Source organism: Mauremys mutica, chromosome 4, assembly GCF_020497125.1.
Source record: "Mauremys mutica isolate MM-2020 ecotype Southern chromosome 4, ASM2049712v1, whole genome shotgun sequence".
Taxonomy (NCBI): domain Eukaryota; kingdom Metazoa; phylum Chordata; order Testudines; family Geoemydidae; genus Mauremys; species Mauremys mutica.
In genome coordinates, this window is record NC_059075.1 from 53,575,721 (window position 1) to 53,602,595 (window position 26,875).

The 26,875-nt window shown below is 41.9% G+C and overlaps 1 protein-coding gene across 4 annotated transcripts in view; it reads left to right on the forward strand.

Moving 5' to 3' along the window:
- The window catches only part of STXBP6 (syntaxin binding protein 6), a 222,347-nt gene extending 200,935 nt beyond the window's left edge, over positions 1-21,412 (forward strand). For 3 of the 4 annotated variants that reach the window (XM_045016982.1, XM_045016983.1, XM_045016981.1), the window contains exons 5-6: positions 6,813-6,970; positions 17,879-21,412. In XM_045016982.1, the coding sequence (XP_044872917.1) occupies positions 6,813-6,970; positions 17,879-17,902 (182 nt within the window). In that variant the 3' untranslated portion in view covers positions 17,903-21,412. The remainder of the gene's footprint in view (positions 1-6,812; positions 6,971-17,878) is intronic. The other variant, XR_006579405.1, reaches the window with a different exon arrangement.
- Positions 21,413-26,875: the final 5,463 nt, after the last annotated feature.

Here is a 26,875-nt window from a genome sequence, read left to right on the forward strand (position 1 = left end):
TTGTCAGACGCATGTAATGGAAATTTCCATTAACCCACGAAAGCTTATGCTCCAATACATCCGTTAGTCTTCAAGGTGCCACAGGACTCTTCGTTGCTATTTAGTTATCAGAAGTTTTACATGTATTGCACACTTTTAGTTACTGGCTTTTAAGTGGTAGTTACTTGCTTTTTTCTGTTGGTAATGCACTCCTTTTACATGTTATGTGCTTCTACATTTAGTCACATAACTCTTTCCACACAATAGACCCTTATTCATGGAGACCAAAGCTTTTTCTCATCTTTCCAGAATGTTATGTAGAGAACAGGAGGGGAAGAAATGCAATTTCTGAGGCATTTATTTTAACTACGTTTGGTCTTTTTTGGCCTAGTCAATCCTAGAAAAGATTTGCTGATATAGCTATACTGACAAATCCTCCTTGTGAAGACACAGTTTATCGACCGGCAAAAGAGTTTTTCCTGCCAGTATAGCTTATACCCATTCCCCAAATCAACAATATATACCAGTTTATACTGGCAAAAACCCTAGTGTAGATTCAGTTATATTGCCAAAAATAGTGCAACTGAATCTACACTAGGGTTTTTGCCAGTATAAAAATGTCTTGCAAAGTCAAACCTCTCACTAACATTACTTTACTAGCAAAAATTTTAAAAGTAGACCTGCCATGTTTAATGGGACCTGATTACACTACTGTATGAGAGAGAGGAACCAAATTACAGAAGTGGAAAACAGTCAAATGAAAATACAGACCCTCAGATATTACAAAGGAGAAAGACAAATGAAATCGCTCCAGTTGCAATGAATGTTGGGAAATGTTGGAAAAAACTTTTAGCACTGGTCAATATTCTCAAATATAACCTATTGTCAATAATATCCATGCCATAGTTTCACACTTGTTGTTGTCCTGTCACTGAAATCAAATCAGTATATACTGCCTGTCCAACAGAAGTACCAACAGAAGCCCAGAGAAAGTACCAACAGAAGCCCAGAGAAAGTATTCTGCATGCTGTACATTTAAAAGTATGGTATTCTCAGTCTACCCTTTCCTACTGCTTAAATATTTGGTCTTCATATATAAATATACTGTTTCTGCGTACTACACCTCTTGTAGACACAGAACACTCGATTCCTATAGTGTGTGGAAGTGGCTTCCTTGCACCTTCAGATCACGCTTTTCACTTACAAAAAGATATTTCCAGTTTTAATTGGTCAGCTCCTTTCCTAAACCATATTACTTTAATTTCACATTTGATATGTGGCTGGTGTCTTAATGGTGTTGTATTTTAAACTGTTGAGTGGCACTTCAAGTAATCTGGAGGGCAGACTCATTATAAACTACAGAATTTTCAAGGGGGAAAAAAAACACATGCAGGGTTGAAATCCTGGCCATAAAACTCCCATTCATTTCTTGGGGCCAGTATTTCACCCTAAAAATTTATCTGTATGTACATAGATGTATATAGAATCAGGGCTGGCTCCAGACCCCAGCGCGCCAAGCAGGCGCGTGGGGCGGCATTTCGTGGCAGGGCGGCATTTGGCTCCGGCGGACCTTCCGCAGTCATGCCTGCGGGAGGTCCACCGGAGCCCCGGGACGAGCGGACCTGCCGCAGGCATGACTGCGGAGGGTCCCCTCTTCCCGCGGCTCCGCTTGAGCTCCCGCAGGCATGACTGCGGTGGGTGCGCTGGTCCCGTGGCTCGGACGGAGCTCCCGCAGGCATGCCTGCGGATGCTCCACTGGAGCCGCGGGACCACAGGACCGTCCGCAGACACTTCTGCCCCGGCCGCGGGACCGGGGAAGGACGGCGCGGCACGCCGCCCTGCTTGGGGCGGCGTAATTTCTAGAGCCGCCCCTGTATAGAATATATGTTGATGTGGTATAAATGTTCTCTCTGTGAGTTCGGAACAGCTGCTTTATTCATGAATTGCAGAGCCAAGAGTAAATTATATCTGTAAAGAAGCCTTATTAATTAGCATGAGTTCAGTTTTACAGGGTTCGGAGGGAGCTATAAATGCCTCTTTAAAAAGACCTAAAATGTTTTTCTTTTAAACTCATATATGTTTAACTAATGTGACAAACTCATTTCTTGTATCTACATAGCTAACTGCACACGTTTCCTCCTCAAAACAGACAGGAACTATTCAAATGTTTTTGATAATGTATACACAATTAAAAATGAACTGTAATTCTTTACAAAGCAATCCCTGTAAGTAATATCATTGACACATAGTTAAAGCCCATGGGTAAGTCAGACTGAAGTGTTTCAGGACATGGCTAATAGAGAATGTTAACGTTTTATGAACGTGTTAAAACAGATCATGCAAACAAGCAACAATTATATCACTGGAGACCAATTAGTCTCATGATCTGACAGACTGACTCCTATGCTGATCATTGTGATGACAACATCTGTATGTGTATTTTTCTGTGTGTATGATGTATTAAGAGCATACTTTTCTTATGTTTGATAAACGGCCCAAAGCAGTCACACAGGGGGTTGTGTCCTTCTGTTCATTAGGATCATGATACATTTTGCATATCATTTAGAAATGCTAATAGAAGCTGCTGAGGGATGGAGAGAGGTTTTATTTCTCTGGTTTATATCACACTGCAAGGAATTAAGAAATGTCTAGATCTGTGCTAAATAAATTGGATTACCAATTTATTTGTGGCTATTAATTTATTTGTACAAGTGCACGTTGGCGTCTTGTGAGTAGAGAACTGCGATAATGAGAGAGACCATCATAGATAGGAAAAACTTTATTAAAAGCCATCTTATTAAGGCACTCACTTAAGTAATTATGTAGGCACTAAATTTGGATCTGCTTGTGTTTTCATGTACAGTGAAATTTAAACTGAAGTAGAGAATTAGCTCATCCTCCTTATTTTCAGGCTGAAATAATTGGCCTTAACACACATTTCGCTGATAAAATTTAGTTAAAATCATTATAAAATACATGTTTTCTCATTTTATCTTATAGCATGCAGTTGAGCTAGATAAAATTGTTTGTGTCTGCCCTTCTCAGAATGGTAAAATAAGCAATTTTTTCAAAGAAAAATTAGTAAGACATTCTCTAGTTCCATCTACAGCAACCTGTTTTACTGGGCCACAGAACCTAGAGGCTTTGATGTGGAATTTAGGTCAGACTAGTCACCTGGTACATGGGACATTGGTTATTATCTAAAAAAGCTCTGTTTTGGACCCCCATGGAAACTTGCCTCTTTGTGTTTTACCTGATAGTTGTGACCAGCTGCAGCATCTGTGATAACACATACACTCAAATTTAAACAACATGGAGCTGCAGGCAAGCTGTTCCCAGTAACGGGACCTCCGCTATGCACCTCAACTAATCCACTGCACTAGTCTGATAGTGCATGATTATGTTAACATCCAAGATTCATGCAGGCTTTTTCCTCGGGGGGTAAAAAGGAAAAGGAGTAGATAATCTTACAATTGTGGGAATTTGAGGTTATGATTTTCAAAGACATGAAAGGGTGCCTTATCCATTTTGAATGGATAACTTTCAATGGAGCCAAAAAGAGAGATTAAATATGACTGCTGCATGGTCGTCTGTACAGAATGGAAGAAGATGGCTCACATCGCAGCCATTTTATCTTTCAGTGAAAACTGGGTGGGGACAAAGTTAAGGACCATCCTCTTCCCAGAGAACAGAACAGAAGCATGGACTGTCTTTTGCTATTTTTTTTAATGATTTAGCACTTGTAAATACTGTCTGACAGTATTAGATATTAACTCTGGGCATGCACAGTTCAGGCAGATGCTCAGTTGCGGAGCTGAATCTTATGAGGACTTCCAGTCATGTTGGTTATCGTCCTAACAGCACTTCAATTCTTGGTGTGGGGCGGGAGGGGGGAGTTATGAATATTAATACTTCTAGAGCCAGTGTGATGGAAAAGCTTTCCTGTCACACCTCTCCAATAACGCTTTGCTATGAAGGGAATGGGAGCCTGCAGTATCATCAGCTATGTCAGCTGTCTGGTCACTAGCTCTAAAATACATTTATTTTCAGATCCACGCTAAACTTCCAAATAAACTGCAGTTCAAATGAAACCAATAGCCAGAAACTAGGCACCAAAGTCAGTCTGATAATAGTTGCCTCTGCAGGTCACTGAATACAGCCAAACGTAACAAAATAGCACCTGGAGAGAATACAATGCCATAAGAGCTAAGAAGAAAAATAACCTAATTACTATTGCCTGCTGACAAAATCAGAGCCATATTATTCTTTGCTGAAAAGTATTAAATATAGAATTTTGACCTCTCTCTGAAAATATTTTGAAGAATTTCTAGGTGTGCTACACTTTTGGCTTGAAAGTAATATAAGACCAGCAAAATATCCATTCTGATGAACCATTTCAAAACACTAGGGGTTGGATTTTTTAAAAACACTCCTGTTGTCGCCTAATTCTGTTCCCATTGAAGTCAATACTGTTCACTTTGGTGGGAGCAGAGTTAGCCTAACACTGAGCGCTTTTGAAAATCTCATCCCAAAACCCAACACTAAATAGTACAAGAGGTTGGAATGCTGCTGACCACACCGACATAAAAAGGGAGGTTATTTCCTCTGGCGTATTGCCCAGTACATGTGTTTATAGGACAAACCACCTGAACAAAAGCCAAAAAAAGCAATAGAATCAGTTTTACATAAGCAAATTCTCAGCTAAACAAGAATTTCTGAGAAAAATTGAACCAGACAACTGCTCCATGAAATCGGATAACTCTTACCACCAAAGTGTTTTCAGTGTCCTGAAGGAGTCTTCCTGAAAAACAGTTTCTCTCCCCCTCTACCAGTTTCCAGCCCTAGATATCTTTATGTATCTGTCCTCCCAGTAATCTCAAACTACTGGGCAAGGGGTAGTTTTGGAAATTAGCAGAGCAGTTTTTTAAATAGTTAATTTTCACCAGACTGATACCTTATCTTATGGTTAGAGCAGAAGACTAGGAGTTATATCTGGATTCCAATCCTGACTGTCAGCAGCTTTCTGTGTGATTTAGGCAAATTACTTACCTTCTGAAACAGATTATAAAACATTCTGAGTCTCTCTGATGAAAGCCACCAAGATTATTATATCAACTGTATGATAGAAATGGGAAATACTTAATCCTTATTAGTTTGTTAAATTAAAGAGTTAAATTCATGATTAAAAGCTAACTATTTATGATGATCTATTAAGAGTTTGAAATCTACAGGTATCTTATTGTGACTTTAAATGGGAAGATATTATTTGTAGAGTAATACATACAGAACGCAAGCGACTAGTACATTCATGAGGGCAAAGAACCTTGTATTGAGGAAACCAAGGTAGAATGCCTGGCATTTTAAAGATTTGGAAGTAGAGGTGGTAGGTGGACAAGAAATTGAAGGGTATTGCAAGTTTAGGGAATTGCATGAGAGAGTGCAAAGTCATACATAAGAAAGGAAACAAGGGGGTGGGGCGCAGTAAACAGAGCTAAATCCGAGAAGATGCGGCTTGGAAGAAATGAGCTCAGAGACTGTAGATAGAATGAGTCTGGGCAGAACCATAAATGTGATGCTTGAATTTGATGTGATAAGGCCTGGTGCAGAGAAGGCATGATCAAATGGATAAAAGATGACTGTAGCAGTACCATTTTATATGGAGAGGTGAGATGACAGATGGCCAGGTTTGGCTGAGGGTTTTAGCAATAAGAATAAAGAGGGAGAGTATAGTTCTTGGTGGTGAGAGAGGGGGAAAAGCAACAGGATGTAATGAAAGCCGGCTATGAAGGGAGAAGAAAGGAATCACAAATGAGTTTATGCGCCTAGGGCATGACGACGTCATGGAGCTGTGAAAAGTGTAAAGAAGATAGAAAGCAGACAGTGATTTGGAGGAAAGATGATAAATTCATTAGTCTGAATATAATGAACTGGATATGGTGGCAAGGGGATCCAGGAGGAAGTGTTGTTCAGAGTTGCAAGACTCTAGCCCAGGGGTCGGCAACCTTTCAGAAGTGGTGTGCCGAGTCTTCATTTAGTCACTCTAATTTAAGGTTTCGCGTGCCAGTAATACATTTAAACGTTTTTAGAAGGTCTCTTTCTCTAAGTCTATATTATATAACTAAATTATTGTATATAAAGTAAATAAGGTTTTTAAAATGTTTAAGAAGCTTTATTTAAAATTAAATTAAAATGCAGAGTCCCCTGGACCGGTGGCCAGGACCCGGGCAGGGTGAGTGCCACTGAAAATCAGCTCACGTGCCGCCTTCAGCACGCATGCCATAGGTTGCCTGTCCCTGCTCTAGCCTCTCAAGGAGTACAACATTAGATAACCTTACATGATAGAGATTTTGTCTAGAATGTTAAGATCTGTTACATTACTGTGGTGAATTTCTGTTAACAGTTCCATTGACTTACTCAGGTAGTATCCTGAAATAAACTACCATCATACGGTACTGTAATTTTAAAAGGTAATGTCACTAGCAGTAGCACACCATGTTCATTTAGCTATTAGTCATAGTAACACTTTCTTATGTTCCTAAATTATATTATTTTAATGTGATTTGGTCATAATCTGTTAATGGTATGGTTTGGATCAAAATCATATTGGTGGTCAGGTTTAAGACAACGAAACCTAGATTAGCTGAGGATTCATGTAACTAAATGTAATGTAGTTGGGATGGATTAGCAGACATGCTATTCTTGAGTGAATAAATTAAGGGTTGAAAATAACTTCTTTTAATACTGAGAAGAAAAATCTGGTAATGTTTTCACATTTTTTTATGCTGCACTATATGTTAAACATTGGGTTGCTAATGATACATCTGTCATTTCAGGAAACAGCATACTCCATTCAGCAGCAGACAGTGTGACCAGTGCAGTACAGAAGGCAAGTCAGGCTTTGAATGAGCGTGGAGAAAGGTTAGGTCGAGCAGAAGACAAGACAGAGGATATGAAAAACAGTGCCCAGCAGTTTGCAGAAACTGCACACAAGGTAAGATTCTTAGTGGAATGGGGCTCACAGTAGCTCTAAATAGTGGTTCATGTTTGCTCACATTCATCTGCAGGAGGTACAAGTTGCTGGGAAGTTTTCAATTGACCAAGATTGACAAGTGTGTGATTCCTTTGTCTCACAACTGTCCCTCAATAACAGGCAAATTCTGGTTTATAATTTCTCTCTCCTGTGCAATAGACCTGGGGTTCTAATGCTTCCCTTGGCTAGTCGTAACTTCCATGTTACAAAATGGAAACAAAAACATTTAAATATTTATTTCATCCCCATTCCATGCACACATCTTTCAAGCTGATGTCCCCAGATTTCTCCTGAGAGTTGTAACCAATATTAGTTACAAGGGTTACTTTGTTGATGTTCAAATGAAAAAGATGTACAGTGGGAAGGAACTGATTCTGAAATCTAAATGTCCATTTTACAATAAGGTGAACATCAGAGTAGTTGCAAATGGTATCTCAGCAATATCTTTTAGTCTGTTTCATATTTCATCCTAAATCTGAGATGGGGTATCAGTATCAGAGGGGTAGCTGTGTTAGTCTGGATCTGTAAAAAAACAACAGAGTCCTGTGGCACCTTATAGACTAACAGATGTATTGGAGCATAAGCTTTCGTGGGTGAACACCCACTTTGTCAGATGCATGTAATGGAAATTTCCAGAAGCAGGTATATAACTAGCAATTGAGGTGTGAACACCAAGGGAGGAGAAACTGCTTTTGTAGTTGGGTAGCCCTTCACAGTCTTTGTTTAATCCTGAGCTGATGGTGTCAAATTTGCAAATGAACTGAAGCTCAGCAGTTTCTCTTTGAAGTCTGGTCTTGAAGTTTTTTTGCTGTAGGACGACTACCTTAAAATCTGCTATTGTGTGGCCAGGAAGGTTGAAGTGTTCTCCTACAGGTTTTTGTATATTGCCATTCCTAATATCTGACTTGAGTCCATTTATCCTTTTACGTAGGGACTGTCCAGTTTGGCCGATGTACATAGCAGAAGGGCATTGCTGGCACATGATGGCATATATAACATTGGTGGACGTGCAGGTGAATGAACCGGTGATGTTGTAGCTGATCTGGGTAGGTCCTGTGATGGTGTCACAGGTGTAGATATGTGGACAGAGTTGGCATCGAGGTTTGTTGCATGGATTGTTCCTGAGTTAGAGTTGCTATGGTGTGATGTGTGGTTGCTGGTGAGAATGTGCTTAAGGTTGGCGGGTTGTCTGTGGGCAAGGACTGGCCTGCCTCCCAAGGTCTGTGAAAGCGAGGGATCATTGTCCAGGATGGGTTGTAGATCACTGATGATGCATTGGAGAGGTTTACGCTGAGGACTGTAGGTGATAGCCAGTGAAATTCTGTTGGTTTCTTTCTTGGGCTTGTTGTGTAGCAGGAGGCTTCTGGGTATATGTCTGGCTCTGTTGATTTGTTTCCTTATTTTCTCATGCGGGTATCATAGTTTTGAGAATGCTTGGTGAAGATCTTGTAGGTGTTGGTCTCTGTCTGAGGGGCTGGAGCAAATGCAGTTGTACCTCAGTGCTTGGGTGCAGACCATGGATCGTGTGGTTTGTCCGGGATGGAAGCTTGAGGCATGAAGGTAGGCATAGCGTTCAGTGGGTTTTCGGCATAGGGTGGTGTTAACATGACCGTCATTTATTTGTACTGTGGTGTCTAGGAAGTGGACCTCCCGTGTAGATTGGTCCAGGCTGAGGTTGATGGTGGGGTGGAAGCTGTTGAAATCATGGTGAAATTCTTCCCATGGGTCCCGATGATGAAGGTGTCATCAATGTAGCGTAGGTAGAGATGGGAAATGAGTGCATGAGAGCTGAGGAAGCGTTGTTCCAGGTCAGCCATAAAAATGTTGGCATATTGTGGGGCCAGGCAGGTGCCACTGGTCTGGAGGTATATTGTCTGATTTAAGAAAAAGACTACTTGTTGCTGGAGATATGATTTCCCTGCAAGCTAGAAAGGGCTTATCTCTTCTAATGCTGCCTACAGAGAAGGAGAGTGCGTGATGGAGAGTCACTGCTGAAGAGTATGAATTTCTTAATCTGGCAGTTCTGGTCTAATTCTCTGATCTGGCAGTCTCTTGGGGTCCTGGTCTGGCTGTTGTCAAATCTAGCGATCAGGTCACAAAATACATTCAGAAGTGCTTCTAGGATGTCCCAGATATGGTAGTAAGATATGACTGGAACTAGTGGTCAAGGCACATGCGAGAAAGAGAGAGGGACTACCTGACATCAGACTGCAGCAGTATCCAATATTGGAGGGTAATTTCCCAAAATAATTAAACAAAACTTAAACTTGCAGTTTGAAGAGAAGGTTGGTTTACTTTTAATAAGCAAATGTACCTATCCTGTATAGATAAATATTTAGATTTTCATTTCTATACATTAGTGTATAGTAGGAACCCTTCAGGAACCCCAAAATTTTCCTCCCACATCAGTTTTGACTTGTTTCATTTTGCAGATTTTGGTTCACTTTTGTACTAAATATAACAACACATGTTGCTAAAGTGGCCCAATTTCATTTAGTTCCTTATTTGTGCATGAGTATCATTAGCCATATTAGCATAATTCTGGAAATAGGATTTAATCTGTATTCCTCAGTGTCTTAAAACGTGTCTTGAATTGCAGTGTACATGTAATCTATTTCATTCTCATCCTCATCTTTTTTTCTTAAATAGTGACTATAGTTGAGCTGGTTCTCTTAAGCAGGGCATCTACTCTATAGTTGCTAAGCATTTGATACTGAAGATACTGCACCATCTCGCAAAGTACATTACGTGCCAGGGATGAAAGTGCGCAGAAGTCATATGATTGATACTAGCATGGTAACTACTGTATGTTCATAACAAGAATCAAAAGTGACCTTAGAAATACTGTTGCAAGGGAGTGGGGTAGAAATTGATACTAAGCTACAGTATAAAGGAGGCTTTCTGTATTTAGAAATGCCTTCCAAGAGCATGGGGAGTGGAGGGTGTGTGTGTTTGTGTGTGTGCCAGATGTCAATACTACCTAAAAATATACTCTCTAGAGTAATACAGTAAATTACTTGTCAGAATAAAATTAATGTATATGCTTCAGAAACATGGAATTTATGGCCGGGATTTATGGAAGAGTCTCTACTATTCAAGAGGAGTTACTAGTCCCCTCTTTCCCCCGTGCTTTTTCAGGGTTGAGTCGCAAGAGAGCCTGCATCGAATTGTGTTTTGAAATTCTAAAATTGGTTTATTAATCACTCGGGAGCTGGCAGAGTTCACTAACATTGAGTCCACTTATATAGGTGGACTATAGATTAGTCTTCATGCCAGTTAACAAGAATTATTGAAGGCAGAGTCTCACCAGCGGTCAAGACTCAGCTGCAGCACTGTCCTTCCCCCTGTCAGATACTGACTACTGCTCATTTTTATTGTGTTGGAAGAGTGTAAAGGAAAGTGACTACTCTAAGTCTTAGCCCACTCAATTCAAACTGCCCTATAGAATTCTGTGAGGGGATCTAATAAGTGTGGTTGGTTTCTCTCTCCCCCGCGCGCCCCCCCCCCCACCACACACACACCCAATGCATGCATTCACATGCTTTCAAAAAAGAAAGATTGATATTAGATATTTGGCCTGACTTCCATCTTTTTTGCCAATGATCCCTCAACTCTCTTGCGCTAAGTGAGATGTCCTACAGACTTGCCATCATACGTGGAATCCAAAATGATGCAAAAGAAGCTTCCCAAAGGGCAAGCTCCATGGTGGCCCAGCAAGCATGCTGTTATACTACAGTATATCCCTTTAAAAACAAACAAACAAAAAAACCTACCACATATGCAGTGATTAGCTGCCAGTAGTACTTCATTTTGAATTGCAGCAGTAGGAACAGTAGAGTCTGATAGGCAGCAGCAGCAGGGTAACTGCTAAGATGAAAGAGAACAGGAAACAGCCAGGAGCCATGCTGTTCCTCACACTCTTCTCCAACCCATCAATTGCACAGTGTAGGACACAGCCTTAGAGGAAAATAGAATGAAAGGGAGGAAGAACAGACATTTGGTCGCAGGAGAATTAGATGAATTTGGGAGGCAATGAAGGGGCTCGTTATGAGAAGTTTTTGGTTATTTTATTTTACTTATTTCTATAGCACTAGTAGCATGAGGTGTTTGCAGTTGTTCTCATTGGATGGGTATATGTCAAATTGAGACACTGGGAATTTAAGATGTACTGTATGTTTGGGTGACCTGGGTGGTGGTGTGTCAGGAGCAGGGCCAACACAACCCATTAGGCGACCGCCAACGTTTGGGGGGCAGTGACCGGCGGCGGCACCTTCTGTCGCCTCTGTCAGGTGCAGTATTTCAGGGGCGGGACCTTCCGTTGCCTCTGTTCGGGGCGGCATTTCGGGGGCAGGACCTTCTGCCGCCTAGGGCGGCAAAAAAGCTGGCGGCGCTCCTGGTCAGGAAACTGAAATCTAGGCTCCTGCTTTCTCTGCCCCCAGCTTCAGGCACGTGGGAACTGCAACAGCCCCCACTTAGAAAATGGAGAGCTGGGCATCACTACCCAGTTCCTGCAAACCCTCCCAAAATCCTCTGATAAAAAGAGGGAGCTGAAGCCCTGATATTCGCCATGTAAAGAAACAAGCAGGGGAAGATATTATTGGAAATGGTTTACATTAAAGGGCACGAACAGTCTTTGAATAGAGGCTTCAACAGTTCACCATCACAACTCACATTAAAACAATCACCGAGGACTTGAACAAAAGTGATCATCACCCTCCCTGAATTTGCCCGGTCGGTCCTTCCCACTCTATTTCAGATAACTGGGCAACAATGTGATAAGTCATTATATGATTTCAGTTGCAACTCATTCTAATGAAAATAGCACAGAACCTGCAGCAATGTATCCATCTCTTTATATCACTCATTGAAAGTGTGCAGGCTATTGAAACAACAGCTTTACCCATTCCTGTATATATAAGTATACAGGGCCGGCTCCAGAGCCCAGCGGGGCAAGCTCCTGCCTGGGGCGGCCCTTTCCCGGGGGGGCGGCAGGCTGGGCCGGCGGACCTGCCGCAGTCATGCCTGCGGGAGGTCCACCGGAGCCCCGGGAGCAGCGGACCTGCCGCAGGCATGACTGCGGAGGGGACGCTCGGCCGGCGGCTCCAGTGGACCTCCCGCAGGCATGACTGCGGATGGTTCGCTGGTCCCGCGGCTCGGCTGGACCTCCCGCGGGCATGCCTGCGGCAGCTCAACCGGAGCCACCGGACCTGCGAACCGCCCGCAGCTGCGGGAGGTCCAGCTGAGCTGCGCGACCAGTGGACCCTCTGCAGTCATGCCCGCGGGAGGTCCGCTGCTCCCGCGGCTCGGGGGCGCCTCCCGGGCATGACTGCTTGGGGCGGCCAAAAACCTAGAGCCGCCCCTGTAAGTATATGCACATATGTAGTATGGTATCTATAGCATGCCACTAAGACTTATTTCAAGTTATAAAATCTATCATTACCTTTGTTTTGCTGGGTGGTTTTTTTTTTAAGAAAATACTAAAAAAATAAATAAAATGGTCACAATTTTTCACTTATTCATCATTTTGGGGTGCAGAATTTAAGATGTTGTAAAGAGGCTTGTTTTTCAGAAGGTAAGTGCTAAGCACTTTCTGAAATCGGGCCTTTTTCAGGTGTCTCAAGTTGGGTACCAAAAAGCACTAGCCACTTGAGAAAATCATGGCCATTATTTTTGTTTGTTTATGTAGGTGTCCACAGAATATAAAAAGTGCCTATCCAGACCACTAAGTATCTTTGCTATATGTTTTTAAAAACACAATAAACACAGAGAAACATGAATTAAATGTAGCCACGTCCTTATGAGACTTAAAATATGAACTGTCTTAAAGCAGGAATTGTGCTCAGCCCTTTCAGGTATGTACAACTTTTTTTGGCCCCACAACTCTTGGCAGCTCTTATCGCGATTCATCAGCTGATGGATACCCCTACAAGTTTACTTGAACAGATTGTGGCAGGTAACACTAAATGTCATTATAAGTCCCATCACAGTGCAATGGTTTGGTTACATACTGCAGCTCTCTGGGCTTACAGTTCTTGGAAATAAACTAAAATAATCTGATGCACCTAGTAACCTGGGTCCAGAAGGAGTTCATTGATACATAGCATTCACTTTTTTTTAGAAGGGAGTTAAGGCATAGACACCTGAAAATATACCATGAAAATCCTGTTGTGGATAGTGTTAAGTTTACAGCATTTCACTTTTCCATAAGTTAATGTTCTCAGATCAGAGATAGACCTGATAATTATTGTGCTTTTTAGTTCACTGCAACCTGGTTAAGGATTGTTTTGTTGTTTAATGGTCTGTGTACATGAATAGCTTCATGTTTCTTAGACTAAATTTAGCAACTCAATGAACATGCATTAAGCAAGTGGTGTTTGTGGTGGTTGTTAATCTGCATTTTAACACACTGGATGCAGTATTGAATAGCCTACGTTATTAGATGAATGCCTAAAAAGTCAATACAAAGTGTATAATGGAACTTGAAGTAGCCTGGTTGGTGTTGCAAATGTTATTCCTGACCTAAATAGGGAAAATTGCCAGTGGCAAGGGAGAGGAAGCAGCATAGGTTTAACCAGAGAAGGGAGAGTCTGAAATCCCTTGTCACAAAAAATCTCGTAATAGCTTCTCAGAGGCCTTTCTTTCCTTCAAGCCCACCATCCCCACAATTTTCTTCAGTGTTTGGAATGGAAGAGTTTGGAATAGCATAGGTTAATCATTTTAAACTCATAATATATTTATCTATGGCGGCCTCCAACCGAAGTTGTCAGGATGCTGTAGAATAGAGCAAAACAAAATAAAAGCTGCATAGATCCAATAGCAAGGAACTGAGCAAGGAGGAAGTGAAGGAGCAAACAGAAACTAGCAGGTCTGTAGTTCCTTCAGTGAGTGATAGTGTACTTTGCATTCAAATGTGTATTAGAAAAACAGAGCTGTCAGGCTTATGAGCAAGGCAATATTACTCAATCATATCCTAGTGGCTCCTACTGTTCTATTTTAAAATAACATTTATTGCCCAATAATACTGTAGACTTTTTAGCGCCTCAAAACTATTCTCAGGAGCTATCCACATTGTCTAGATCAGTGGTCCCCAACCTTTTCGTCTGGCTGGCGCCAGACAGACCATGGCGAAAGTCGAGCATCCGCCGAAAATTGGTGGCATTTCGGCGGTGACGCCTCTCGATGACGTCGCTTGTCGGCGGCAAGTGGTGTCAACAAGAGGCATCGCCGCTGAATTTCAGCAGCATTTTGGCAGATGCTCAACCGCTGGCCAGGATGTGAGCGCATTTAGATGCCCCCACGGGTGCCATGGCGCCCGCAGGCACCGCATTGGGAACCCCTGGCCTATATTGTGTTTGCTTAGTACAGTGAAACCTGCAGTAAAGGACCTTCTTTGATAAGCAACCCCTTATCTTCTACACCCCCATTAAAATATCAACACATGCTTTCCACTACTCCTTCCCTTGACTTCTACCCACAACTACCTCGACATTTCTGGTCCACTTATATGAAGGTGTAAACAGATTTCACTAGTACACAAACACTGTATGTGTACGTATAATACTAAAATTTCTTCTAAACATGTGAACAGTAATTTTAAAGAGGTAAAAATATTTCTCAAAGCAGTACAATATCTTGTACTTTAAGTAAGTGATTTCATGTCCTGTCTGCTTAGAAATTTGTCAAATCCACAAATGAAAACCTACTGTGGACAAAAAGGCAGTTTTATTTGTTTCCCACAGGCCCCATAAGAAAAATCCCATTCTGGAAATCACAGAACTAAAACATGCAATATAAATTCACAGTGATTTTTCTTTTTAGTGTAGACAGCATGCTTGGTATTGCACAGCCCAAAGATACTAGTATGATATTCACAGCTGGAAGAAAAAGTGTGTGTGTGTGAGAGGGGGGGGGAAGTCACCCACAACACACAGTTTTGTCAAGAAAAAAAATTCTGGAGAACTTCCAGTCCTCATTTTCTAGCCAGTCGCTTGCACTTGCTTTCACCCACTATTGTAGCTAAATGTATCTTCTGCAAAGGCTGTCTGTTTGATACTGTTAGAACTCCCTTTGGAAGTAATGCTGGAATTAGATGGCTAAAAGTTCATGCTATTCAAGCTTTACTGAATGATACATGTCAAGAATTACCTCATGCTTGGATTAATATGATCCACTGTGCATTGCTAGGTGTCCTGGCTGTCAGCTACATGTCTTGACAGTGTAACAGATGTTTGTGGGTGATGGTTAGGGAGTTGGCAAAGTTGATAAATGATGGGGTTATTTACAATAGAATTTATTTTCTTTTTAATTAAAGGAAAGCCGAGAAAGTGTTATTTACCTTCATGTTCAGAAAGGTAAATAAATTAAGCATCTTCCCAGAATAAATTAGTGATTTCAGTTAAAGAAAATAAAATGGGTCAATTACTTTTCACTTCTGCTCCTGCACTGAACTACCCCAAATCTTTTCTTGGGTATTGGACAAATGGGTTAGTCCTCCAGTTCTGCTGCTGGCATTCTGCGTGGCAACGAAAAGATGTGCCAGATATGGTGGTAAGATATGCATAGCATATTTTAGGAATAGCATGACTGCTTCAGTTCTGCTAGCAATCAGCGAGATAATCTGGCCTTTCTCTCCATCAGTGGCCAGGAGCATGGAGTGGATGCTAGAGACTCTGCCTACTCTACTTACTTCTTCTCTGGAATATATGAGGGAGAGCATGAAAGGAAGCTTTTGGTCACGGCAGAATGCCCCTCCTTAGAAAAGGGCATCATCACAAGCTGCTCTCATACCAGTTGCACTGCGTGACCCAATTCGGTTATTTGTAACCAGCTTTCTTTCAATATTAATTATACTGAAGCAGAACCTGTTTTAAAACGAGTAAAGGTGATGAATGAATTACAATTCCCCACAAAGAATAGGAAAGATGCTCATTAAAGTTCTGCAGATAATCTCATCACTTCTCATTGTCGTAAAAATGTGTAGGGCAGCTAACTCAGGTGACCTAGTGGCTTGTAGATGCTCAATTGATTTGTTTTGGGTTTTTTTAATTGGCTTGGGTTTGTTTTTGACGGGCTTTTATGTAACGGAGAAGTAAATTGGTCATTTTTTGTTCATGTTTAGTTATTAAACACTTAGAAATAGTTGGACAATCACTACACAGAGCTGAGTCATTGTTATAAAGAATTAAGTGATTTTTTAAAAAATTCCTGCATATTTCAGTATTCCAAAACAAATAAGAAAAGTAGGAATCTATGCAGTGTTTTAAATGGTAAAATAATGCTTCTCTGGCAGAATACTGATAATGAACATCACTGTTCATTAACTTTAGAAGAAACAAGCACCAAATTAACATTTGCAAACATTTGTTGCAGCCAATTAGAGTCTCCATTTAGGATGCTTTTCCTGGCAGCATACTCTAGGCGTAGGCCCCATTTCAAAGAAATGGCTCAAATATTTGTATTATTTTAAACTTGTAATTAATTTCACCATTAATATGCTATGCCTACATACTGGTTTATTTCACAGTTATATATTTATATGACTAATCATTATAGCTACATGTCAAGTTACTTTAAGAAATAAGATTGGGGATAAGGAATTGGAATAATCTTTCCGGAACCTTAAAGTACAGCTTAGTCACCTGTTCAAAGTCTATGTCAGAAGACAAATTACCAGTAGAACTAGTAGCTTTTTTTTTTTACACTGTTTCTCACGTGAAACAGTTTAAACCTTTACATTCTGTTAAATGTAAAGTAGCTCTAGTTGATCAGTTCTCAACCTTTTTAATGCCAAGGGATCCCCTTTTCCATACTGTGAGGCCCCCCCCCTCCCGGGGATGCTTCTCGTATGTCTGTGATCTAGCTGGGATCCTGGAACTATTGATACTAAATAGCAAGATCTTGCTATCTAAGCCACTTAAAGAAATGTACTTCTCATAAATGATTATTCATGATGTTTCCAGAAAAGATAGCGGCCATTGACACTCCATTCTAATAAACATTTTCCAGTAAATTTCTACTTTATTAAAAAAAAATACTCCATCTCTGTGAGCACTCTAATAGAAAGGCCAAGACTTGAGCACATGGAGGCTTACCTAAATCCAGTCCTGTTATTCCTGGTCAAGATTTGACTGGAGGCACATGAGGAAATTTTCACTGCCACTGCCCATTTGGTGTTGTAGATGCATTGCTGAGGACTTCAGTCCCCTCCACCTGCTCTAGCATGCTAAGTCTATAGATAGTAGCCTTTCCATAGTTAGAGGTTGAAGCCAGCTTCTGTAGAAGTTTCTTTGAAACTTCACATGCAGGATCTTAGCTCAAGGTAGATTTCCACCCCCTGAAAGTTTTGAATCCATTGGACAAGGAACATCAGGAAGGAAGATTAAAAAAAATTGGGTTGGAAATTCTGGTTCATCATTTTGCTAACTATTTGGGGGCAGAAGTACACATATCTGTGAAACAGCTTGACCAAAAGACTACTTTGTTTTGACTAGTTAAGCCTCAGGCCTTAGTGATCTTTTACAGGAAACCTCTATTGGATTGGAGGAGGTGTGTGTGTCCCAGCTCATACTAGTGAGTCTCTGCTCCTTCTCCCTTCACAGAGAACTGATGCATGGAGCCCCCATAGAGCTGGTTCTATGAAAGCAGCCAAATCCTTTCCCTGCTGAATAGGAGAGTGGAGAGCCAGGAAAGGCTAATCTGGGTCAAAACTTGGATCTGGTTTCAGGTCTGGCTTTCAACAACCTTTCCACTAGAAAATACTTTATTTGCAGGATTCCATGTACAGGCCATCTCTAATCCAGATTAGTTGCTTTAGCCAGGAATGGCTATAATTACAACTAGTATAACTTTTTCTCTCTTGTTCTTTTTCAGCTTGCCATGAAGCACAAATGTTGAGATACTGCCTAACACAGAGATCTTCCCAAGAGGAACTGAAAAGCTAGGCTCAGCAATTTTTACTGGAGATCCAAACTTTCACATGCATTATCCTTCCAATTCAGTGAAGATGAGTTATTCAGTTAACGTACAGCAAAAATGTTGCATTCCCACATTTTTATGGTAATTTCGCTAAGCAATGCTGCTGTATCTCCAACCTTTATTTTGTATTTAAGTTATTGTAGGTGTTTTTAAAAACATGGAAACTGGACCACATGAGAAACTGATCAAGATAAGCACCATCTTATTTTTTCTGGTGTCACACAGGAAGAAGTATTAAATTGGCTGCAAGAGATGTTATTATTCAGAAATAAAATCCAAACAATGGTTACATATTTTTTTCCCTTTGGTATAGTGCAAGTGGAATTTGAACATTGGAATTATGCCTCCCAGATGATAATCCTGTAGTGGAAAGCAGTCTGATTTGTTATGTGAAACAGCAGGCCTTATCATTTCTGCCACTCAGTAGGAATTTTTGCACCAGCATTCAGAAGTGGAAATTTGACTTCCAGATGTGACCCTGCTATCCATGCTGCATTTTGAAAATATCCTGTTGTACTTTCCAGATTGATTTTGGATTGTATAATAAAATATAAAGAATGTAAACTTGAGATGTTAAGATCTAAGAGAAATCTGATTTTTACATCTGTGTACACACAAAATGGTTGTGCCTCATTAACACAGTCTGGAATTTAGCAGTCTTTGCACAGCTTCTTTTTAACTGATTTATCTGAATAGGACCTTTATAAATGAAAGTTTGAATAAAAACTTTCCAAGCTACCAGTTTTCCATAAACTTTACACAGAAAATATTTGATCATAAAATAGCTTGGAAAAATATCTTTCCATTGCAGACTGATTAACTAAACTATTTTTGATCTATTGTCTTCCTTAACAGACAGCTGTTTTCCTCATTTTCCTTCAGAAATTCTCAAGTTATTTATTGATAGGATTAAAACGTGAAGCCAGTACAAGAAGTTATACTTGATTTTACCAAGAGTACACAAACATAAAATGCTAGCTAAGCTTTCAGCCTTTAACTGTAGTACTTTTGTCCAAAGCTGCATGCATCTTCAAAATGTTCTGTTCCCCGCTTACTGATGAGCCAGACAGCCAGTGTAATCCAAATATAATGTAGTTTTCATTGTCAATGCAGAATAAGATTTTTGCATTATTAATGACATTTTAAAGAGCTTAAAATCTGATAAGGCAGTAAGGGGTCGGAGAAAGAGAAAAGTAACTAAGAAGTAAATAATATCTATTGGAAATATCGATATTACAAAAAGGGGACTGAATTTACTTAGAATTTCTTCCAAGTCAACCTACAGAAGTCATCTAGTGAAATGTATAGTTTGTAGATGTATATTTTTAATTATGCTATTTTGTATGAAGTTTTTTTATTGCATAATGGAAGTTGTTTAGAGGCGGGAGCATGTTTGTCATCTGTTTAGAACTGTAGGATCACATCAAGGACAACCTTGAGAACTGTCATGTCCCAAGCTGCCAGCTGGGAAAGAATTTGGCCAGTCATAAGCTGCAAGTCAGAACAGGGCCAGTAAAAACGTGAGGCCCCAAGCACCAGTTGAGCTACTTATGACTAATGCTTGCCTTGAAAGAATCTGTAGCATCACAAGCACCATAAGCAAGATTTTAATAAATAGGGCTCTTACTAGAGACCAGCAAGAAAAAAAAGCACTCTCATATTGGGAATTAAACGAAACAAAATGTTAGGTTAGTTGTTTGTTTTTGTTTTTTTAAAATGTCTTATTAGAATCTTTTTCAGATGTACAGCACAGTTCTGAAAGCAGATATGTCTTCATCCGTTCCCCTTTCTTAGGGTATGGTTACCCTGCAATAAAACATTCACAGCTGGCCCATGTCAGCTGACTTGAGCTTGCAGGGCTCAGGCTGTGGGGTTATACAGCTGCAGTGTAGACCTTCAGGCTTGGTCTGGAGCCTGAGCCCTGGGACATCACAAGGAGGCACGGTTCCAGAGACCAGGCTCCAGCCTGAGCCCAAACGTCTACACTGCAATTTTATAGCCCCACAGCTACACTTACTTTTTTTTTTTCCCCAACTGTGCTCTCAAGGATTTTGCTGCCTGATGAAATTGAGATCATGAGTAGTCAGTATGAAAAAGAGTCATATGTTAATGAAAATTCATTAGTGAGAACTACAGCCATAAAAGTAGTTCCACTAAAGAAGAAAGAGAATAGGATTTGAACTGTTGCCATCTAGCTTTTCTAAATTAGTTATAACCAGATATACTTGGGGAGGATGAGTTATTTCAGTTCAGATAACAATCCATAGTGCTTGAGGAGGCTACAGGTTTAAACATCTCCTGGGCAGATCAGGTCACAGGCACACTGCTAAATTCCAGATCCCTTTTTCACAGGTTAAACGTTTGTTCTTTAATATGTATGTTTCAGTACTATTAACTATTTTTCATAGTTGAGTTTGAATAACTCAATGCATTGAAGAAAGGAAAGGAGATTTATTTGCATTCTGTTTCATTCCTGGTATTCAGTAAACTACTAGATGTGGTGGTACTTAGGAAGGTTTCAAGAAAGTGTGCTGATATCTCATGCTGAAGATAAACTTTACAGCATTACACTTCCGTCCTGGAACTTAGCTGTAGTATACAACACTAGTATTATTAGATATTTGTGTACATAAAATATACAGTAATTCAGGTTAATGTTTCATATTAAAGAATGTATTTGTAAAATGTAACAAGATCAATAGTTTCCTTATTACATTACCTTTTTAAAGTTCTGCAAAGAATAAAGATCATGTATTGTTGGACTTGAGACTGGTGTACTGCAAAATCTGTCTTAAAAGGCTACTTTTGTGGCTAGCAAAAATAGTGCATTCACGTGACAATATTAACAAAATGTGCTCTCTAAACAAGTGATCTTAAAGGTAGGTTTTGCTATTATATGCCAAAATCCATATTTGCTGATATATGTTGTAATTAATTCCTCAAAAGTTCTAAAAAATGTAAAAATAATTTTGTGCCATTCTAAAAAAAGTGGGACCTGCTCTGTTGATTCATTGTTGCAAACCCTACTTTTGTCATTAAACGTTTTAACTGTGACCAAAAAAAAAAAAAATTCCTGGATTATTTAGTGTGTTGTTTTTTGTAATGGTGATGGGAGGAGGGTGTTTTTTGTTTTGTTCTCCTTTCTTCTAGTCAAAATAGAAAAGATGTGGTTGTTTGCTAATTAAAAAGAAAAATCCAAGTTTTCACTGTACTATGATCAATAGTTTCCTCTCAAAAGAATGTGATGGTCTACTGGGAACAGCAGTGAAAAGTATTTGAAAATATTTTTGTGCCCTTCTAGGCTTATGCATTTTTCTGCTATATAAAAACTGCTATTGAGCACATGAACACAAATGTAAGTTAATTTTCTACTTAAATGTTGCACTGCTCAGAGAAGTCCATGCTTCCATTTCACTTCAGTTTTGTTGCAGAACATTTACTCTCTCATTCACGTGACTGACTATTACTGTACAGATATGATTGTATTACATAATAAATACACTTTAAAGCCAGTTTCTCTCACACTTGGGGGGGAAGATACTGCTCAATGCAACTCATTCCATTGATTTCAGTGAAGCTACTTGAGGAATAATCAATATGTATCAGAATCAGTTATTTTTAATTAAAAAAAATTACATTTGTCATTACCCAACTAGGAACATCACCTCAAAAATGTCTTTATTTGCTAATATAGCTGCATACCTATATTCAGTGGAAAAGTAAAATCAAGTAAAATTTACATCCATTCAAAATGAAGTTTAAAATAGTAAGTTGTATCTAAATGGATAATACTGTGAAAGAGTAACTCAAACCATCTCCTATGAGAAAGTCATAAATGCTTACTGAAAGAGAATTCCAATCTAGCAATCTATGAGGAAGAAGCCAACCAATTATCAACCTTTCCAGAGGTTACCTACTTAGTGATAGTTTTCCCCAGTTGGGTCTGATCCCTTCCCCTGCTCCCCCCACTCCCTGGGACTATGGCCCACAGTCCTGGGTTCAAGTACCGTGTTTGTGCTCTCACTCATTTCCTGTGAACAATGAGCACCAATGTTGTCTCCACTGCCTCCGGGAAAACCATATCACTGCTTACTGCTCCATCTGTAAAGTTTCCCACTGAAGACTTTAGAAGCATGAGAACTTCACCTCAGGAGGAGGCTATGAGGCGCCACACACACTCGGATCTGGGACCATTGGAACCAACGGTGCACTGGCCATCGCCAGCAGTGAGTGCTCCTCCCAGCACTTCCCATGCCTCGGATCCAGCAGTCCTGAACAAGCTCAGACATGAGAGTGGGAAGCACACTCCTGGGGATAGAAGCAAGTCCTTATTGAGGGCTGCTTCTAAGAGCAGCATTTCCTACCTAAGCCATTTCAGGTTGGGTGAGATGTCGTGCGCTGACACCACTGCGCTGGCGCCCAAGCTTCCTCGCCTTGAGGGTAAGGTAAAGAGGAAAAAGGATCCAGCAGCAGCATCAGGGGACCTGGTTCCCATTCGATCTGTGTCATCCCCTGCATGCGCACCGCCAGTCTCGCAACCACTTTCACAACTTTCGCTGCAGCCGGCTCTGTGGACTCCGCCTCAGTCTTCAGCTGCGTCCAAAGACACTCCCTAGACACCCCGCCCCCAACCACCTGGAGCCCCTTCTGTCCATACAGGACCTGGGGCTGTCCTACCCATCTTTGCTGCTGCTTTCCAGCCCCACTCTGGTGAACGAGCTGCTCCTGCCGGAGAAGACTATACCAACAGCACACTGTGGTCTGTGCTGCTGGCTCTCCCACTTCTGTGGACATATTTGGACTTTTCTGGACCAGAGCCCACCTCCCTTGTGTCCAGGTGCAAATATCACTTCTGCTCCTGCCCACCTTATCCAACTGCGTATGACATGGCATTGACAGTGTGATACTGATATCCCTGGGGTCTGCCGCACCCCAGGTCCCTACCCGTTGGTCATGTTGGGCATCCTGGGACCCATACTGCCCTCGGTACCCACCCTCTCAGACCTCCAACCAGTCTTCCCCAGCTCCTCCACTGGCACCAACAGGCTCCTAGGAGGTGGCAGAGGCAAGGGTGCTGGAACTAGGGATGCTGCCGCATCCCCTGACTTTAAGTGGCTTCCATGAAAGAATCAGAGAACTGGAAGGGACCTCAAAAGGTCAGTCAAGGCAGGACTAAGTATTATCTAGACCATCCCTGACAGGTATTTGTCCAACCTCCTCTTAAAAATCCCCAGTGATGGAGTATTTAACCACTCTGTCAGGAAGTTTTTCCTAATGTCCAACCTAAACCACCATTCCTGCAATTTAAGCCCATTGTTTCTTTTTCTATCCTCAGAGGTTAACAAAAACATTTTTTCTCCCTCCTTGTAACAACATTTTATGTACATGAAAACTGTTATCATGTCCCCTCTTGGTCTTCTCTTCTCCAGACTAAGAAAAAAAATGGGTTTGTTATCTTCCCTCGTAGATCGTTTTGTAGATCTTTAATCATTTTTGTTGCTCCTCTGTGTACCTTCTCCAATTTGTCCACATCTTTCCTGAAATGCGGCACCCAGAACTGGACACACTATTCCAGTTGAAGCCTAATCAGCACGGAGTAGAACAGAAGAATTACTTCTTGTGTCTTGCTTACAATACTCCTGCTAATACATCCCAGAATGATGTTTGCTTTTTTTGCAACAGCGTTACACTATTGATTCATAGTTAGCTTGTGATCCACTATGACCCCCAGATCCCTTTCCGCAGTACTCCTTCCTAGGCAGCCATTTCCCTTTTTGTATGTGTGCAACTGATTGTTCCTTCCTAAGTGGAGTACTTGCATATACTGGGTTTACAGTTTTGTTCAATGGCTTTCAGCACCTCCAATATAAAAATTGTTCCAACGCCAATGGGTAGAGGTCAAGCTGGTACCACTGGTTCCGCCAGTCCCTACAACTGCTTCCTCCTTTTGGATGAAGTGCTCGTTCCTGCCTCCATGTCTCCCACATGATGACCACAGGCAGTATCAGGACCTATTACAAAGGGTGGCAACAAACCACCACTGGAAGAAGTGCAAGATCAGCAGCACCAGCTGCTCAACATCCTCCAGCCCAGGGACCCTCAAGGATGGCAATCGCTGTTAATGATGCCATCCTTCAGTCCACACAAGCAGTGTGGCACATCCTGACCTCCTGTATCCCCATGCCAAAACACACATAATGGTGCTACTTTGTGCCAGCTAAAGGGGCAGACTTTTTGTTTTCCCACCCACCCTCCAGGTCCGTGGTGGTGCACATGGCCATGGAGAGGGCATACCAACAGACTGGGGGGCAAAAAGGTTACACCTTTGGGTTAAATTTGCAATTTTGCATCGCTAACTACCAGGCTTTGCTGGTCAAATATGACTTTAACACCTACACCCAGCTGGCAGAGATCAAAGACAAGCTACCCCCATACCAGCAGAAACACTTTCAGATACTGGAGGATGAAGGGCGCTTCACGGTCTGCCTCCAAGTGGCAGTTGACGTGGACGACATGTCCTCATGCTCACTTGCGATGGGCATTGTCATGCGCTGCAACTCCTGGCTGCAGTTCTCTGGCTTCTGTGAAATGACCTCCCTTTTGACAAGGACAAGTTATTTTACTCTAAGACTGACGAGTCTCTTCATTCATTAAAAGACTTGAGGGCCCCACTGCACTCTCTGGGTTTTTATACCCTAGCCCCACACCACAAACAACAATGCCAACAATGTCACTCTCAGCCGTATATGCCCTACCTGCCGTACTACCAACGGCACTAGGAACCCCCATGTAGACCTCATGTCAGCAACCCACAACCTGTGCCGCAGCCACTTCCTTGACCCTCACCTATCAACAACGCAAGGCACAGTTTTGATATGTCGGTGGAGTGCTGTGAACCTTTCCTATTGCCACCTAGGGCCCCACATGTCATCTTTGGGGGGCTATCTTGCTCTGTTTCCCCACAATTGAAGCAAGCTCACCAGAGGCTGTTGGGTACTGGAGATTATCCACCACAGATACTCCATAGAATTTCTTTAGTTTCCCCTACACAGCCCCTTCACCTCCACCCCCAGACGCTTCCAGGGGACCCTACCCATCAATGCCTTCTCCAACAAGAGGCTGAAGTTTCTATTGCCCATACTTCCTCATCTCCAAGAAGAGTAGAGGGTGCCACCCCATTCTTGATCTTTGCCTACTAAATACCTTCCACCAGACTGCTTCGGAATGCTGATGGCCCTCGTGATGAACCTCCAGCATGCACCACAGTCCGCCATTGCCTCCCCCTCCTTGACCATACGGTGACGTGTATATTTGTGATCACACACACATTGCCTATAATTCTGGCTCCTCTCTGTTTACAGACCCCACAGAGACCATCTCACGGCCAGGGTCATGGTTCCCCAGACAGTTCTGACCTCCCTCACCTGGTGCACCGACCCTTCCAATGTTATGGTCTGCACCCCTTTTGCCTCCACCGCCCCACAGATCACCATCTCTGCAGATGCCTTCTTGTGGGTGGTGGGGCACACCTACACAGTCACACAGCTCAGGGCATCTGGATCCCATGAGAAGCCAGACTGCACATCGGTGTTCTGGAGCTCCAAACAGTTCAGCTAGCCTGCCAAGCATTTCTTCCTCTGATCCAATCACAGCACATGCAGCTCCTCTTGGACAATATCGCAGCAGTCACCTAGATCAATAAACAAGGGGGCACCAAATTTCCATCCCCCTGTGCAGAGTCTATATGCCTGTGGAACTGTGCATTCACCATCATGTCTCACTCCAGGCCATGTACCTACCAGGCACACACAATTCCATAGCTAATGCACTCAACAGAGCTCTCCACCTCAACCACAAGTGGGAACTACACAACACCACTTTCCGCTACCTCTTCTGAATCTAGGCCACCATATGTTGGGATCTTTTCATCACTTGCAAGAACTACAAGTTACCTCTTTATTTCTCCCAGGAAACACTGGGGCAGGACTCCCAAAACTATGCATTTCTCCTGTCCTGGACGGGAGACCTCTGCTATGCCTTTCCCCCATTATCCTTCTACTACAAGTCTTCCACAAGATTTGATGAGACCAGGTTCCCATACTGGCCTCATCAGTTTTGGTTGCCAGATCTCTTCAGACACTCCACCTGGGTACCTCTCCACCTCAGTCTACTCCCAGATGTCCTCATGAAACAGCGGGGACGAGTCCGGCATCCCAATCAAGACCTGCTTCACCTCACGTTCTGGTTTTTGAATGGACCTCAAGGGTAGACAAAGCCTGCTCCATCTCAATGCACCACATCCTTACTCAAAGCAGGATGGCATCCACCAGGGCCTGCTACCAAGCTAAATGGAAATATTTCACTGCTCGAGCTCACCATCACCACCTCCACCTCACCTCAGTGAAATTTCCATTCCCATCATCCTTAATTACCACTTTGAGCTCAAAATGTTGGACCTCACCCTAACCTTTTTTCTGGGTCCACTGGCAGCACTTAGTGCTTTCCATGCCTCAGTGTTTACCACCCTACCACCATCTGCTTCATGAGAGGTCTCAACACCTTTCCCCCAATACTCTAGCCCACACGCTTAATCTTGTCCTATCTGCTTTCATGAAACCATTCTTTGAGCTGCTGGCAATGTGCTGCTGCTCCCATCTCTCTATGAAGGTTCTGTTCTTGGTAGCCGTTACTTCCACTAGCTAGGTCAGCAAACTGGTAGCCATGATAGCTGATCCTCCCCCCCCCCCCATACCATATTCTACAAGGACAAAATCTCCCTATGGTCCTCCAGAGGGTGGTGTTGGAGTTCCACTTCAATCAGTCCATTTGCCTACCTCAGTCTTCTGTTTCAAGCCACACACTTCTAATGTGGACAAGATCCTTCACTCCCTC